The sequence below is a fragment of the Daucus carota genome, chromosome 1, assembly GCF_001625215.2.
Source record: "Daucus carota subsp. sativus chromosome 1, DH1 v3.0, whole genome shotgun sequence".
NCBI lineage: Eukaryota > Viridiplantae > Streptophyta > Magnoliopsida > Apiales > Apiaceae > Daucus > Daucus carota.
In genome coordinates this window covers 44,732,361-44,750,526 of record NC_030381.2, presented here as the reverse complement: position 1 = coordinate 44,750,526, position 18,166 = coordinate 44,732,361, and the positions used below count along the sequence as shown (strand labels likewise).

General features: G+C 32.4%; 2 protein-coding genes across 2 annotated transcripts; both read right to left on the bottom strand.

Annotated features, from left to right (window-relative positions):
- Positions 1 to 669: 669 nt before the first annotated feature.
- LOC108205009 (ABC transporter G family member 1) lies at positions 670 to 4,390 on the bottom strand. The gene is made up of 8 exons (XM_017374753.2): positions 3,697 to 4,390; positions 3,250 to 3,329; positions 2,671 to 3,135; positions 2,503 to 2,589; positions 2,242 to 2,370; positions 1,924 to 2,118; positions 1,723 to 1,809; positions 670 to 1,649 (listed from the first exon to the last, which is right to left on the bottom strand). The coding sequence occupies exons 1-8, from the start codon at positions 4,232 to 4,234 to the stop codon at positions 903 to 905; spliced, it is 2,328 nt and encodes a 775-aa protein (XP_017230242.1). The 5' UTR covers positions 4,235 to 4,390; the 3' UTR covers positions 670 to 902.
- A 1,238-nt stretch (positions 4,391 to 5,628) lies between these two features.
- LOC108205010 (ABC transporter G family member 1) lies at positions 5,629 to 9,351 on the bottom strand. The gene is made up of 8 exons (XM_017374754.2): positions 8,687 to 9,351; positions 8,245 to 8,324; positions 7,687 to 8,151; positions 7,521 to 7,607; positions 7,255 to 7,383; positions 6,920 to 7,114; positions 6,713 to 6,799; positions 5,629 to 6,617 (listed from the first exon to the last, which is right to left on the bottom strand). The coding sequence occupies exons 1-8, from the start codon at positions 9,210 to 9,212 to the stop codon at positions 5,871 to 5,873; spliced, it is 2,316 nt and encodes a 771-aa protein (XP_017230243.1). The 5' UTR covers positions 9,213 to 9,351; the 3' UTR covers positions 5,629 to 5,870.
- Between the last annotated feature and the right edge of the window lie 8,815 nt (positions 9,352 to 18,166).

The following is an 18,166-nucleotide window of genomic DNA, read 5'->3' as shown; positions in this document are numbered from 1 at the left end:
AAAAATTGTCCTTTTTCCGAAGTTGAGCTCTAAATTTTATTAAACACTAGTTGATCAAAATGATTACCAACCAGGCTTGAACTTTTACTTGCATTCTGTCAATCAAACTGGATTGAGGCAAGAAGACTATATTTTTCTTATATCTGACTTGTTCAGTGTGAGACCAATTTATGACAACTCCAAGAAGAAGAAAACAAATGCTGGGTTAAGATAACACCCCCTAAAAGTAGTAGGCCAATCTTAATGGGAATTATTCAATCATTTTAAAGTACCTATCACCTTTATCCAACATTACAAAGGACATATAGCTAAAAACAACAATGTGTTTCCTAAATAAATTACATATAGAAGTATGTGTTCCTTTAGTTATATGTGGTAATATACTTATCACAAATTATAGACATGGTGAACATGCAGGTGCAAGATAATCTATCCACCCTCTCTGAGATACCGAATTGATCTGTTTGGTGAAAAGTTAACATTTTGATAATTGTGTTCTTGAATCGCCAAAGAGATTTCTTGATGATCATAAGTTAGTATCATTTCTAAAGAAGTTTTGCAGCACATTATTGATGAAAATAAGATGTAGATGATGTAATGATAGAAACTAATTAGCACAGACAACTCGGATACATAAACAGTATTGATATTATAATTTTCAAATTTTTAGATAGTATAATATCCATAAAAATCCAATAGTAACATCCTCAAATAACTGGAGGAGGGTGGAATAGTTGCAAGCTAAGACCAGCTAACAACACTTAACCTTCTTGAAAGATATGAACCTGCATAAAAATAAATAAAACTAAGGGTAATCATAAAAGCTTTAAAGTGGAGAAATCTCTGGTTGATGTCCACTTGTACGCAACATCTTCCACAATGTTGATGTTCTTTGTTGTGATCTAGTCTGCAAATGCCAGATCAACTGTATAACATCGACAATCAAATAAGGAAAAGGCCCGAACCCTGCGTACGTTACATCCTAGCTCAACAGAAGGAGCTGTAGAAAAATCATCTGCTTTGGTACGGGAAGAACTAAGATAAGCTGCAATCTTCGGCTTTAACTTCTCTGAAGCCTTTATAATCGCAAAGAATACAAGTCTGTATAATACCACCATCCCCAACAAAATGACTAAATTTACCCACTTGGAGTATTCCATTTCAACTTGCCAAATATCTCTCAAAATCTCTTCACCAGAAATTGTAGGAGGGCCACCGACTTTTACATTAGGAAAAGTGAGTCCCAAAAACTCGTTCTTGTAAAACCCTTGAAATCCATATTTGTGAAATGAAATGTAATACACTGGATATTTCCAAAATGGCTTTGGGATATCTCTAGGTAATCTGAAATATCCCCCATTTAGCATCATTACTCCTTGAATCCCGGAACCAGTAATGATGCCCATGAGAAAATCTGGCACAATACTCGCGACCATCATCATTAAGCTCTCAACCAAGAGCATGCACGCAAAAAGTAGTAAGCAAAAGTAGACAAAGTGTTCGAAATCTCTTTGCAGTCCAACAAGGAAATAAGCAATTGCTCCAGGAATGACACTTATAAAACACAAATAAGGTGCAGAAGAGATTGTGCTCCCCACAACAAATGCAGCGACTCCATAGTGTCCATTCAATCTTTCACGACCAAATATCTAGGAATGAAGATAAAGCAGGATCATCAATTGTGATTTTTATGAAATTAAAGTTATACAACTAATTACAAACCTTCATATCCTCTACAAATGAAGGGAATCCGCCGACGGCCATAAAAGTCAAGAAACCTGCAATAAACGTGAGCACCGAACCTCTATCCTGTAAATTAACAATATTCCAAGATTGATTACTTAACAATATTCCAAGATTGATTACTGAACAACCTGTGTTGCAGAGTCACCATTATATGACAACAGTTATTATAAAACTCACCTGAATTGAGCCATAGGTGTGGCCAATGTCATGAAATACGCTACCTATGGACACGCACAATGCAAGGTAAATAACAAATCGTAGCCAGTAATAACCAAGATCGCGGAACATGTTGATGAAAGATCTTCTTGTTAGAACTTGACATTGAGTAATGAAGCCTGCTTGACGATCCCTTTCCACTATTGTTTCTTGATGCTACAGAGAAATATAAAGTAGCACTTCTGTTGATTAGTCTACAACATGATACCAATCTAATTCTGATTAGTATATTACAGCAGACCCCATATTTAACAATTTGCAAGAAGCATAGCTGCATACCTTTTGGCATATCTCATAAACTTTACTGACTGCTTGGCGGCGTGTTTCAGATGAGAGATATGTTTTGACAAGAATGTCAATGGCTTTTTTAGCAGTTACTACGCTTCCACCATGTCCGTGCTTAATATCCTGTGAAAATTAGGCACCATTGGTAGCTTACATCTTAGGATAGGAATTTGTCTATCAAGATTTAAAAATTTTAGATATATGATGAAATGCTAGATGTAAACTTTCTAAAATAAAAATCAATGTGCTTCTTACAACATCGAAATCTTTATTGATAGTTCTTAAAAAGTGATCTGAAGGATTCCTCATAGCTGGACATGGGAAGCCACTAGATGCAAAAAACTGGATAAAAAGAAAAGCATACCAAATCATCAGACACAATATCAGATTTGATGTATAGAATAGCTAGAGTAGGTTAGTTACCTCAGAAGCTCGTGCAGTAGGACCGAAATAAATTTGTCTGCCGGATGATAGTAGGCAGAGATTATCAAACAACTCAAAGACTTCACCACTTGGTTGATGAATAGAAGCGATTACAGTTCTTTTATCCAGTTGAGCAAGTTTAATTATACGATTCATGACATGATATGAAGCTGCACTGTCCAATCCACTTGTTGGCTCATCTAGAAACAAAAGTTTAGGGTTTGTCAGAATTTCAATGCAGATACTGACTCTTCTCTTTTGGCCACCGCTGAGGCCTTTAACACTCCACCCTCCAATTCTTGTGTTCATAGCATCCTGTAATCCCATATCTCTTATTGTCATCTCTGCCCTTTCTCTCTTCTCAGCTCTTGACATGGAATCAGGGAGTTGGAGCTGAGCTGAATAATAGACGGCTTCCATGACTGTTAGTGTACTCATAAGTGTTTCATCTTGTGTCACATATGCCTACAAAATCACAAAATTTGCATTACTTTCGAATAGTCTACACTATATACTCCTGTAGATGTCATATAGTGTTTTAAGTAGACACAGATCAGAATGTAGTTCTAGGATTCTTACAGAAGTGCCAAAAGCCAGTGTCTGTCTGCGTCCATTGATCAGAATATCTCCTGTTTGTGCTGTGTTTGTCCGTAGCCTTCCTGCATTTTTTTTTAATATCAGATATGTGTATGGCTTCAATATATTCGATCTCTACATTTAGAAACCTATAACTGTCAATGAGTGACAAGTACAGAATACATGCTCACAGCGACGATCATGAAGTAGGATTGCTGTCACTGACTGTTGTCCTTGTAGAGAAATTTCAAATTGATGTTCACAAATACTTGTGAGAGACATAGATAGTAGTAACTGTGACGGGTACTTAATTTTCGTCGTATTTGGTATGTTGAACAGGATAATTCAAGATAAGGAATAAATTTTAGTACCAAAACCACCTACTTTAAAACTAGATAATGTAAAAAGTTATTAATGCATGCTGAGTGAACTTGATTAACAGTAAAGTACCTGCTAATGTATCAAGAAGAAGAGACTTGCCACAACCAGAAGGACCCATAATGGCTAAACACTCACCGGGCTGCACATAGCCAGTGAGCCCATCCAGAATTGGGCGGCGACCTCCTCTTTTTGTAGGCACAGTCACCCATACCTCGCTCCAAGTTATATAAATTCCAACTTGATTAATGTCAGCTCCTTTGTGTTCCTCCACTTTGCCTGACCTTGATCTTATATCTTCACTTTTACCAGATTTTGATCTGATGTCCTCACTTTTTCTGGATCTTGATCTCTTGCTACTGGAGGCATGGAGTCGTGGTGATCGTGGAGGAGTGTTCGTTGAGGAGGCTGCATTATTGAATGGCACATCATCAGCTTCAATATCAGGGGCAATGTAACTATTGTGAATGTCAACATTTTCATCTTCTTCTGGTGTAGGTGTTGAAGGTCCGGATTTATTAGTTCTCTCCTTCGTCACGAATTTCATGAGAATTGATCTTGGTGGACTCACTAGAGGAGTCCATCTAGATACCTTATCTGGAGAATCCATATAACTATTAACTGGTTGCTCTTTTAGAAGCAGTAGAGCTCTAGAGAGATACTGATAGAGTACATTACTTAGCTGATGAACCAATTTATACTGTTATTTTGCGACCATAAAGAACTACAAATTTTAGGCCACCAAAACAATAATAGAGTAGACATGAATGATGTTCTCTGCAATGTATTACCACCATTCAAATGTAGATAATCAGATTAGGTTTGCTTTTAGTCAACAGTGGTAATATATCTTGATCTTATATACCTTTTGACAGCCTACACTGAAGTAATTCTCAAATAATACAACTTCCTAATATCAATGAAGAACAAAATGTGTACCACTGAAGCTCGTCTACTGTCACTATAAGAAGTTCGCAGAGTTGGCTGGAAATACTGAAGGTCCAACTCCAAATCATATCCAGGTATCGCCATTTTTCAGATGAGAAAAGATTAAAAATGCATGTTCTGGTTAAACTCATCTACTATCTCTAGTCGAAGAATGAACAGTATCATTGTTAGTTTTATCATTCATGTACACTGATCGTCCAAATTTAGACTTCATCTTCTGAAGCAGTTTAGAACAAATTATTATTCGCAGACTTTCACTCAAAATCCGATGACAAACTTAGAAATTAATATAATATGGCTAATAGTAGTAGCCTTGAGTTATAAAGTGAGATTACAAGTATAGGGTGCATGTTTAACATTTGCATGTCTGATATAATCCAAATCTTCTGAAAGTGTAAATCAGAGTGATGTGTAACTAACAGTCGGATAGTGATAATGGATTTTGGCTTTACAGGTAAGAGTTACAGTTTTTCATAATGTATTTATGCTTAGTACACCATCTTTGAAAAAAGTGATCAGTGATCACTTTCTTTTCCTCCATAAGATTTTCGTCAGTCCTGAAGCTGAGGCCAATTATTCTGAGGCTGTGAGGCCAAGTATTATCTACTCGAAGGGAATGAGGATCAAAATGAGTTAATTTTAGGTTTTGAAATATGTTTTAACCGCCTATTCATCTGTATATTTTTCTTCGATTAAATCATACTATGTGGGTGTTTGTCTGGGCTTAAAGCCCGGGCTTTTAAGCCATCTCTGCCTTTAAGCTGAAAAATGTCTGTTTTTGTAACAAGTCAGAAGTCAGCTTAAAGTCAGAAATAAGCCAGAAACTGACTTAAAGCCAGAAGTTAGTTTGATGTACTTTTTTAAGTGGCTAAATTTTTTCGAACTATTTTTTTTTTGCTAAAATTACTCATAAATCACTTTTATTTTTATAATTATATTTTTAGTAACTCATAAGTCATTAATAAGTCAAAATTACCCAAATAGACATTTTAAACTCTCAGCTTATCAGATAAATCGCTTTAAGTCATAAGCCACGTTAAGTCATAAGCCAGAAACTCAACCAAACGGGCTCTATATTTTACTGAAGTTTCATCTTGTTACCATTTGGAACAAACAAGCTCATAACAGCCTTGAAATCCAGTAGTCATTACATAACATCATCGAATACCTAGAACGAGGAGGGTGGGAAAATTACAAGACAACATCACTGGACCTTCTTGAAATTCAAGTAAAAGCAAACATGAACTTTTGTAAACACTAATCAAATACAAGGTAGAATTATTTCCTTTTGTTGTGATCTAGTCCGCGAATGTCAGATCAACTGTGTAACATCGGCAATCAAACAGGGAAAAGGCCCGAACTCTACGTACACTACATCCTAGTTCAGCAGTAGGAACGGTGGAAAAATCATCAGCTTTCATGCGGGAAGAACTAATGTAAGCTGCAATAATCGGCTTTAACCTCTCTGAAGCCTTTATAATGGCAAAGAACATAAGTCTGTATAGTACTACCATCCCGAACAAAATGGCTAAATTTACCCACTTGGAGTACCCCATTTCAGCTTGCCATATATTCCTCAAGATCTCCTCACCAGAGATTGTGGGAGGTCCTCCAACTTTTTCATTTGGAAATGTTAGTCCCAAGAACTCATTCTTGTAAAATCCCTGAAATGCATACTTGTGAAATGAAATGTAGTACATTGGATATTTCCAGAAAGGCTTTGGGAGATCTTTTGGTAATCTGAAAAATCCCCCATTTAACATCATTATTCCTTGAAGCCCGGCACCAGTAATGATCCCCATGAGAAAATCTGGCACAACACTCGCGACCATCATCATCAGGCTTTCAACCAAAAGGACGCAAACAAAGAGTAGTGAGCTAAAGTAGGCAAAATGTTCGAATCCACTATGCAGGCCAACAAGGAAATAAGCAATTGCTCCAGGGATGACACTAATGATAAACAGGTACGGTGCAGAAGACAATGTACTCCCCACAACAAATGCAGCTACTCCATAGTGTCCGTTCAATCTTTCTCGACTGAAAACCTGGCAGTGATAAAACAATAAAACCATCAGCTAATAATTGTTGATTCACAGTATTCCAGGGACATGTATTATGATTATAGAATTTAAGTACAAACCTTCATATCCTCAACAAAAGAAGGGAATCCACCAATAGCCATAAAAGTCAAGAAGGCTGCCACAAACATGAGCATTGCTCCTCTATCCTGTAAATTGAGAAATATAACTTTAATTACTGAACAACTTGTTTCAACTGAATGAAGTGTCTGGAAGATAAATTGTTTTGAACATAGACAATTAAATGAAGCCAGCTTTCTGAAACTTACCTGAATAGAGCCATAGGTGTGACCAATGTCGTAAAAGATGGTCCCTATGCACAAACACAATGCGATGTAGATTATAAACCGTAGCCAGTAATATCCAAGATCACGGAACATGTTGATGAAGGATCTTTTTGTCAAAACTTCACATTGAGTGATGAAGCCTGCTTGACTTTCCCTTTCCACTATTGTTTCTTGATGCTACAGAACAATTTAGGGAGGTTTTATTTTAAGTCAACAGTACAAATTAAAGTCTGATTAGTAATTCAAATCTAGCCTTAGATCTACATATCTACAAGAAACATATAAAGGTAAGAGCTCTAACAATTTGTGTTGCATACCTTTTGGACAATCTCATAAACTTTGTTGACTACTTGGCGTCGCGTCTCAGATGAGAGATATGCCTTCACAAGAATGTCAATGGCTTTTTTAGCAGTTACTACGCTTCCAGCATGTCCTTGCTTAATATCCTTATTAACATCAAGCACCAAAGTTAGCTTCGTTCTGAGATTATGAATACTTCTTTATAGAAGATAAAAAGACTAGATATGTAATGAAATGGTAGATGAAAATTGCTTAATCTGACAAATTTTAAGTTGTTACTTACAACATCAAAATCTTTATTGACAGTTCTGAGAAAGTGATCTGAAGGATTTCTCATAGGTGGACAAGCGAAGCCACTAGATGCAAAAAACTGGATAAAAACATAAGAATTATTAAAATCACGAGGGCATCAGAGTTGGTTTATAGTATAACTAGACAAAGTTAGTCACCTCTGTAGCTCGTGTAGTAGGACCAAAATAAATTTGTCTGCCGGATGATAGTAGACAGAGATTATTAAACAGATCAAAAACTTCACCACTTGGTTGATGAATAGAAGCAATCACAGTTCGTTTATCCTCTTTGGCAAGCTTAATTATACGACTCATGACATGATAAGATGCTGCACTGTCTAATCCACTGGTTGGTTCATCCAGAAATAAAAGTTTTGGGCGTGTCAAGATTTCAATGCAAATACTAACTCTTCTCTTTTGGCCACCGCTAAGGCCTTTTACACTCCACCCTCCTATTCTTGTGTCTATAGCATCCTGCAGTCCCATGTCTTTTATCGTCATCTCTGCCCTCTCTCTCTTCTCAGCTCTTGACATGGAGTCAGGGAGTTGGAGCTGAGCTGAAAAATAGACCGCTTCTCTGACAGTGAGTGTAGTCATAAGTGTATCATCTTGTGTCACATATGCCTAACAAGTTACAAAACTAGCATCAGTTTCTTATAGCGCACAATATAATTCTTAATATGGCCGGATTATATATTGGGGATCTGTTATTCTTACCGAAGTGCCATAAGCCAGAGTCTGTTTGCGCCCATTGATCAGAATTTCTCCAGTTTGTGCTGTATTTGTGCCTAACCTTCCTGCAATTGTTATTCATTTGTTAAAATTTCGCCCTTTCCTTTAAAATGATTAGTATCTATGCTAATATCAAATAAGCACATGGCTCCTACAGCTTTTACCATCCTATAATTGACAAGTTTTTAGGCACACAATTCATAAACACATAGACAATGATGAAGTAGAATTGTTGTCACTAACATGTTTTTCACACTAAGAAATTCCATTACAAAGTTCAGAAATCACTTGTGTGAGATATACATAAAAGTATATAAGAAGGAAACATGTGTTTTTTCTGTGGCACAAGTGTTAAAAAGTACCTAGTTTGAATTAAAGGATGTTCAATATTATAAATGCATGAAGAATGAAGCTGAGTAGTGAGTACCTGCTAAAGTATCAAGAAGAGTAGACTTGCCACAGCCAGAAGGACCCATAATGGCCAAACACTCACTCGGTTGCACATAGCCAGTAAGGCCGTCCAAGATTGGGCGACGGCCTCCTTTTTTTGTTGGCACAGTCACCCACAACTCACTCCACGTTACATAAATCCCGACTTGATTAATATCAAATCCTCTGTGTTCCTCCACCTTGGAAGACCTTGACCTAACATCCTCACTTCTTACAGACTTTGATCTTATGTCATCGCTCTTTCTAGATCTTGATCTCTTGCTACCCGAGCCATAGAGTCCTGGTGATCTTGCTGGAGTGTTGTTTGAAGAGGCTGCGTTGTTGAATGGCACATCATCAGCTTCAATATCAGGGGCAGTGTGATCAATGTGAATGTTAACATTTTCATCTTCCTCTGGTGGATCAGACAGATTAACCTTTTCCTTTGACATGAATTTCATGAGAATCGATCTTGTTGGACTCACTAGAGGAGTCCATCTAGACACTTTATCAGGAGAATCCATGTAACTAACTGGATCTCCTGAAGCTGCAGTATAGTTCTATGTGAAGAGGCACTGAAGGAGTAGCAAGTACTTAATTTAGTTAACAAATCAATAACTATAAATAACTTAAAATCATAAGCCACTAAATAAGTCAATAGTAGTAGACAAGGCTAATATGCTATAATGTAACTATCAAGGTTTATATATAAACACTTTAATTAGTTTTCAGCTCTAATCAGACAATGGTACAATCCCGATCGTATCTGCATAATCTTGGACGTAGCTGGCATCTTATTACTAAATTCCCCAATAATTCAACTTTTATAAAAATCCTTAAATCTGTAAAACCTATTACTTTCGGTCACAAGTTGGTCACTTACGATGATATCAGAGCCTTGATAATACGGAATATCTGGAGTTCAAATCTTAGAACGGATACTCTTAGTTAAAGAGTGGTTGAAGTATTATTGGCAGTTGAATGTGAAATGTAATCAATCATGTTACATAGCTAACAGCCTTGAGCCATAAAGTGGGATCGAGTAGAAGAAAATCTAAGCCATGTTTTACATATGCATGTCCTTGAGAAAATGTCTAACCAGCAGTTTTAGCTTTACAGGTAAGAAATTTTATTTTTGCATGCATATATATGCTTAGCACACCATATTTGAAAGCAGTGATCACTTTTTTCACCATCTCTTAATTTGCCTCGAAAGAGATTCCCGTCCGAGGCCTAAAGCTGTGAGATTATCAAATTAAAGGTCATGTTATAATCTAGTGGTATGGATTTAAAACTGTAGGTTGTGTTCACTTGCAACGAACGAAATGCAATATTATAAAGCAGCCTTGGAGTAGAGAAGATACTGATATTTATGCCGAAGATGCGTATCCAAGAATCTGTTAAATATGTGCATGTTAAATTTGTATAATATAATTATGAACAATTAAAATGATCAAACTTGCTTATACTGTACTTCATATGAAACTGGTATGTTTTGGGCACTGGTGTCCCGGTGATGAAGACAACCTGTCAACTCCTTGATTTTTGGAGTCTAGAAAGACGTATTGTATTAGGTTAATCGATATTAAATTACAGTAAAATCCATGAGATATAACAACAGAGAGTTGGTGGATTATAATTTATAAAACATGGATGATAAATGAGGCGAGCATGTAAATTACTCCCTCCGTCTCAATTTATAGGTCCAGTTTGGAAAAAAAAAATTTGTCCCAAAATACTTGTCCCTCCCTTCTTTCAATACAAATTTATATTAATTGTGATTTTTTTGAAACTCAACATTATTCTCATTTCTCAATGCACTAAATCCCTATATTTATTGTGATTTTTTTGAAACTCAACAATATTCTCACTTATCAATGCACTAATCAATGATACATGAGATAAAATTCTATCTAACCAACTTTTTTCTGACCTATAAATTGAGACGAAGGGAGTACAAGTTCACAGAAATGCCCAAAACCTTGGATACCAATTAATTAATTAGGATGCACTTATTTAACGTGCTTTAATTCATATGTATAGGGTGATTATACTGTAATGTAATCATGTGAAATAAATTAATTATGTGCAGTGGTGATTATATAATGTAAGAAATGACCAAGGAAACTTGTTCTCAACGATTCTGTCCGAAAATATGAACTTTTTTTGCTTAAGAGTAAAACCTGCTTCTTTTGGAATGATACTTTTATTTGAGAGCACAGTTGAGGAAAAATGATTTATAGGTTTGAGCTCTCAGGAGCATGATCCTAACTCGTTAGTTCTCTGTTCTTTATTTCAAGAACCTGTAGTTTGAAGATAAATTTCGTAGTGAAGGTCTTTATTTAATTTCAGCTTTTCTATTGAATTATTTGTTTTCAAATGGTGATTACATATAAGGTAGAGTAAAATGGAGTGTGTGAAAATGAGAGTGGGTACCTACATGTGCCTCTGTTTTTTAATCTAGCAGAGCGGGTATTTCTCGTTTTAAAATTAGGTACCTGCGTATGCCTCTATTTTTCAATCTAGTAGAGCGGGTATCTCTATTTTAAAATTTTAAGCTCGAAGCTCGGTTCGTGAAAGTTCGGATAGACTTGAGTTCATTTCTAAAACTCGAAAGATTTCACAAAATATTAACAATAATTCAAAACATGATTGGTTCGGCTCGAGTTCGATTTGATTATATATATATAAAAAAAGATAAAAAAATTAAATATTTTATATAATAATATAAAAATAATTATAATAATACAGGCTCGATTAGGCTCGCGAGCCTCTCGAACCGAGTTCCGAACCGAGTAATATGAAGCTCGAATTCGGTTCGGGAAACTATTCGAATAGCTCGAGCTCGAGTTCAGCCTGATTATTTTCGAGCCAAATTCGAATATTTTATGAGCCGAGTTCGAGCAGCTCACGAACTGTTTGGCTCATTTACACCCCTATCCATGTCGATTCTCCTTCATCTATGCTGCCTATTAACTAACCGCCACTCATTCAACAGAGCCTATTTGTTCCCCACTCATGTAATACTATTGGAGACTACGTTGACACGAATTCAGACATCCCTACTACAAGAATACGGCTTTCATGTCAAAATCCTTTAAAAAACATTGTGAAATCTTGTCAAATCCTAGACACATTTTCCTATTGTCACAATCAATTTAAATATAAATATAACTTTATTTAGTAATATTCTCTAATATAAGTTATGACGTAGGTTAAAAAACCGAAAAGTATTTTTGCAAAGTTTAGGGCTCCACTACCGGCGCTAGACTACGATTATATTCTTCAATGCAAAATCCAAGCAGAAGAAAACAAAAAGGAAATGGAATCCACTGCACCACTACTTTTTCCCAATTTTTTATAGGCATTTTCCCCTTCAATACATGATCAAACATCAATCCTTCATTTCGTTGATCATAATTAGACAATATAATCAAATGATCAGAAAACATAATTATTAATTCATTATTTATATTATTACATGTGGGTACAGATTTCTTGGTAATTAGCCACTAATAATTGATATTCCTACTATTGTACGCATGCAAGCGTCTGTAATCCAACCAAAAATGATCTGTTTGTGCGTTCTGTAACTCTGCCGTGGAATCTGGATTTCTGTCTGTTAGAGATTGTACAGTAATAAACTGATTTATGAGTGTAGTGTGCTTAGCACACCAATCTTGAAACTCAGAAATGTGTAATACTCCCTCCGTCTCAATTTATAGGTCCATTTTGGAAAAAAAAATTGTCCCAAAACACTTGTCCCTCTCTTCTTTCAATACAAATTTATCTACACATTAATTGTGACTTTTTTGAAACTCAACATTATTTTCATTTCTCAATGCACTAAATCTCTATATTTATTGTGATTTTTTTGAAACTCCACTATATTCTCAATTATCAATGCATTAATTAATGATACATGAGATAAGATTCTATCTAACCAACTTTTTTTCTTAATATGTGTGTTTATTCCAAAATAGACCTATAAATTGAGACGGAGGGAGTACAGTACAGTAATATGTAATCAATGCATAATGTCATCCCGAAGAACACATGTGAGAGTGTCTCCAAAAACCTAGTAAATGATTTTTAGATATAATATAAAATATAAGTATTTGAAAATACTAAATAGAGTAAATTTCATATTTGTGGGCCTGTGGTCAAAATTTACATCGATTTTCAAAACGTTGGTTAGAGTTCCAAATTCTCAAAAAGATGGTCAAACTTTGGCTTCACTTTTTAAAAATGTGGTTTTCGTTAAATGTCACTAACAGCAGCCTAACGGGAGTCACATTTTTGAAAAACGGACAAAGTTTAAATCTTAAATTTATAAAAAAAATTAAATATTTTTTGGAACTCTATATAGGTCCAGACTCGTTATTTTCCTGTTTGAGACCTCATGTACAGAACCTCTTGAACATGCTTGGGGTCGTTTGGTCGGAGAGGGTATATAAGTTTGGAATGAGAAATCGGATTGAGATGGTATGGGTTTGAGGTATCATTTCTGATATCAGGTGTTTGGTTGAGTGGTGGAATAAATATGATGGAATTATAATATTTATTAGTTATTAGTTGTAATTACTTTAAAATATCATTAAATTAATATTTATATACATTTTTGAGTCATTAATTTCATTTTGTATTAATAATTTACATGAAATGATATAAACAGTAATGAAATAAAAGAAAAAGAATTTGATTCTAGAAACCCATGTTTCATACCCACCTCTCCCTTTGAGTATGAAAATTTCATACCTTGTGGGTTTGAGGAATGTGATTGATAAAAGAAAATTTTAAACCAAACACCAGGTATGGGTTTGGAATGAACAAAACGCATACCTGATACTTATTATTTAAATTTTTTTATAAAGATCTTGATAATTTGAATATTTCTTTCTTTTTTTAAAATAGTTAGTCCGCTTTTCATATCTTCACAGAATCACAGTACTGTAAGGTCAGTATTCTGAGTTGTATTTTGAATTTTTTAGTCCTGTAATGTATTCTGTTACTGCAACTAGCTTTTTTTGCCCGTGCTACGCACACGGTTATTGATTCTTTGATTTTTATCGACTTAATCTATACTTTGTTTTAAAAAAAAAAACTTAATCTATACTTTATGTCGTGATTAACCCCAAATCTGGCGGGTAATCAGCGCAGTCAAATTATTTATTATGAGTTTTAAATTATAGAATTTTAAATGTTTATTAGCATTTTGTCTCGTGCTACGCACACGTGTATGTTTTTTGTTTTTTTTATCGAGTTAACCTATACATTTTTATTAACAAACAGTATGATATGAGATATAAGTTATGAAAGCAACGTACGTAAGAGTCAAAATACTCGAGTTTTGTTATTAGCGAACAGTACGTTGTAGATGTTAAAAATAATATATACAAATGTCGATTGAAAAAATAAAATCACGCAACAGAAATTATAACGACGCGGACTATATAAATCTTTGTATTTAGAAATATATATAATTATTAACTTAACCTGATTATGCTGATTACAGAGCTTCCATCCATTCCTCAATTATAAAATTAAGGTGAATATGCTGATAATAGAGTTTCCTCCCGTCCTTAATAAAAATTGATAAATATGTTAAGAAATAATTAACCTTAAAGTAATACATCAATTAGGGAATACATATGTATTCACAATTTAGTTACATTACTAAAATTATATAATGCTATAATTATTGCCTATATTGAAAATTGATACTAAGAGAATATACGTGATAAATATCTATAATGGAATAGATTCTGTATTGATTTTATAACGGAATAGATTTTTCATTAATATCATTACAATAACCAAATATTTAATATAATAATATATTTCATGTTTGGAATAAAAATTTATATGTTCATGAATCTATGATCAAATCATTATTTGTATCGTTAAAATAATAAAAAAATATTCGATAATTGTTTCCAAAACATTTATAAAAGATATGAAAAATAGTAATGACTATATAATTAAAATTTCTCGGCTACGCCTCGAATCTTAAATAAAACAACAAAAACTATAATAAACTATATGTAAAAATTTTATTGTTTAGTTATTTAAATGAAAATTTTCTCATTTATGAAAAATTTATTTAAATAAAAATATACATGTAGCATTTTCGCCCGTGCTACGCACACGGGTATGATTTTTTTTTTATCTAGTTAGACTATAATTTTTTTATTAACAAACAGTATGATATGAGATATAAGTTATGAAAACTAACGTATGTAACATTCAAAATACTCGAGTTATGTTATTGACGATCAATACGTTGCAAATGTTAAAAATAATATATACGAATGTCAATTTAAAAAAATAAAATCACACAACGGAAATTATGACGACACGGACTATATAAATCTTTGAATTTAGAAACATAAATAATTATAAACTTAACCTGATTATACGTATTATAAAACTTCCATCCATTCCTTAATTATAGAATTAAGGTGAATATGTTGAGAAATAATTAGCCTTAAAGTAATACATCAATAAAGGAATACATATGTAGTCATAATTCAGTTACATTACTAAAACTATACATATGCTATAATTATTGCCTATTGAAAATTGATAATAAGAGGATATACATCATAAATATCTACAATGGAATAGATTCTGCATTGATTTTATAACGGAATAGATTGATCATTAGTATAATTAATATAACCAAATATTTAATATAATAATATTTCGTGTTTGGAATAAAAATTTATATCTTCATGGATCCATGATCAAATCATTATTTGTATAGTTAAAATAATAATAAAAAATATTCGGTAATTGTTTCTAAAATATCTATAAAAGACATAAAAATAGTAATGACTATAAAATTAAAATTTCTTGGCGATGCCTCGAATCTTAAATAAAATAACAAAAAATATAATAAATTATATATAAAAATTTTATTGTTAAGTTATTTAAATGAAAATACTCGAGTTATGTTATTGACGATCAGTACGTTGTAGATGTTAAAGATAATATATACAAATATCGATTAAAAAAAATAAACTCATGCAACAGAAATTATGAGGACGCGGACTATATAAATCTTTGTATTTAGAACATAAATAATTATAAACACTTAACCTGATTATGCGTATTATAATTCTTCCATCCATACTTCATTATAAAATTAAGGTGAATATGCAAATGATAGAGTATTCTCCCTTCCTTGATAAAAATTGATAAATAAGTTAAGAAATAATCAACCTTAAGATAATACATCAATAAAAGAATACATATGTAGTCATAATTCAGTTACATTACTAAAATTATATGCTACGATTATTGCTTGTAATGAAAATTGATAATAAGAAGAGGTATACGCGATAAACATCTATAATGGAATAGATTCTGTATTGATTTTATACCGGAATAGATTTTTAATTAGTGTCATTAATATAAATAAATATTTAATATAATAATAATAATTCATGTTTGGAATAAAAATTTATAATTTTATGGATCTATTATCGAATCATTATTTGTATAGTTAAATAATCAAAAATATTAGGTAATATGTTCCAAAATATTTATAAAAGATATGAAAATAGTAATGGTTGTATAATTAAAATTTCTTGGCGTCGTCCAAAGGCGACGCCTCGAATGTTAAATAAAATAACAAAAAATATAATAAACTATATGTAAAATTTTTATTGTGAAGTTATTTAAATGAAAATATGCTCATTTATGAAATTTTTATTTAAATAAAAATATACTCGTAGCTTTTTGGCCCGTGCTACGCACACGGATATAATTTTTTGTTTTTTAATCTAGTTAAACTATACATTTTTTATTAATAAACAGTATGATATAAGATATAAGTTACGAAAGACAACGTATGTAAGAGTCAAAATACTCGAGTTATGTTATTGACGATCAGTGCGTTGTAGATGTTAAGCATAATATATACGAATGTCGATTGAAAAAAAATAAAATCACGCAACAAAAATTATAATGACGCGGACGATATAAATCTTTGTGTTTAGAAACATAAATGATTATAAACTTAACCTGATTATGCGTATCATAAAGCTTCCATCCATACCTTAATTATAAAATTAAGGTGAATATGCAAATGATAGAGTTTCCTCCCTTCCTTAATAAAAATTGATAAATAGGTTAAGAAATAAATAACTTTAAGGTAATACATCAATAAAGAAATACATATGTAGTCATCATTCAGTTAGATTACTACAATTATATGCTACGATTATTGCTTATATTGAAAATTGATAATAAAAAGATATACGTGATAAATATTTATAATGGAATAGATTCTGTATTGATTTTATAACGGAATAGATTTTTAATTAGTATCATTAATATAATCAAATATTTAATATAATAATAATATTTCATGTTTGGAATAAAAATTTATAACTTTATGGATCTATTATCAAATCATTATCTGTATTGTTAAATAATCAAAAATATCAGGTATTATTTTCTAAAATATTTATAAAAGACACCAAAATAATAACGACTATAGAATTAAAATTTCTCGGCGTCGCCTAACGGCGACTCCTCGAATCTTAAATAAAATAACAAAAAATTATAGTACACCGTATATAAAATTTTTTATTGTCAAGTTATTTAAATAAAAATATGCTCCTTTATCAAATTTTTATTTCAATAAAAATATGCTCATAACATTTTGGCCCGTGCTATGCACACGGGTATGATTTTTTGATTTTTTTTATGTAGTTAAACTATACATTTTTTTATTGACAAACGGTATGATATGAGATATAAGTTCAGAAAGGCAGCGTAGGTAACAGTCAAAATACCCGAGTTATGTTATTGGCGATCAATACGATGTAGATGTTAAAGGTGATATATACGAATGTCGAATGAAAAAAAAAGGCACACAACAGAAATTATAACGACGCGTACTATATAAAATTTTGTATTTTGAAACATAAATAACAATAAACTTAACCCAGTTATGCAAGTTATAAAGCTTCCTTCCATTCCTTAATTATAAAATTATGGTGAATATGCTGCTGATAGAGTTTCCTCCCGTCCTTAATAAAAAAAATTGATAAATATTTATTACGGGATATATTTTTCATTAATATCATTAATATAATCAAATATTTGATATAATAATAGTATTTCATGTTTGGAATAAAAATCTATAAGTTTGTGGATATATTATTAAATCATTATTTGTATAGTTAAAATAATAAAAAAATATTAAGTAATTTTTATCTAAAATATTTATAAAAAAACATGAAAATAGTAATGATTATATAATTAAAGTTTCTCGGCGTCGCCTAACGGCGATGCCTCATACCTTAAATAAAATAGCAAAAAATAATAATAAACTGTATGCAAAGAATTTTATTGTTAAGTTATTTGAATAAAACGATGCTCATCTATCAAATTTTAATTCAAATAGAAAAATGCTCATAGCATTTTAGCCCGTGCTACGTACACTGATAGGATTTTTTTGTTTTTT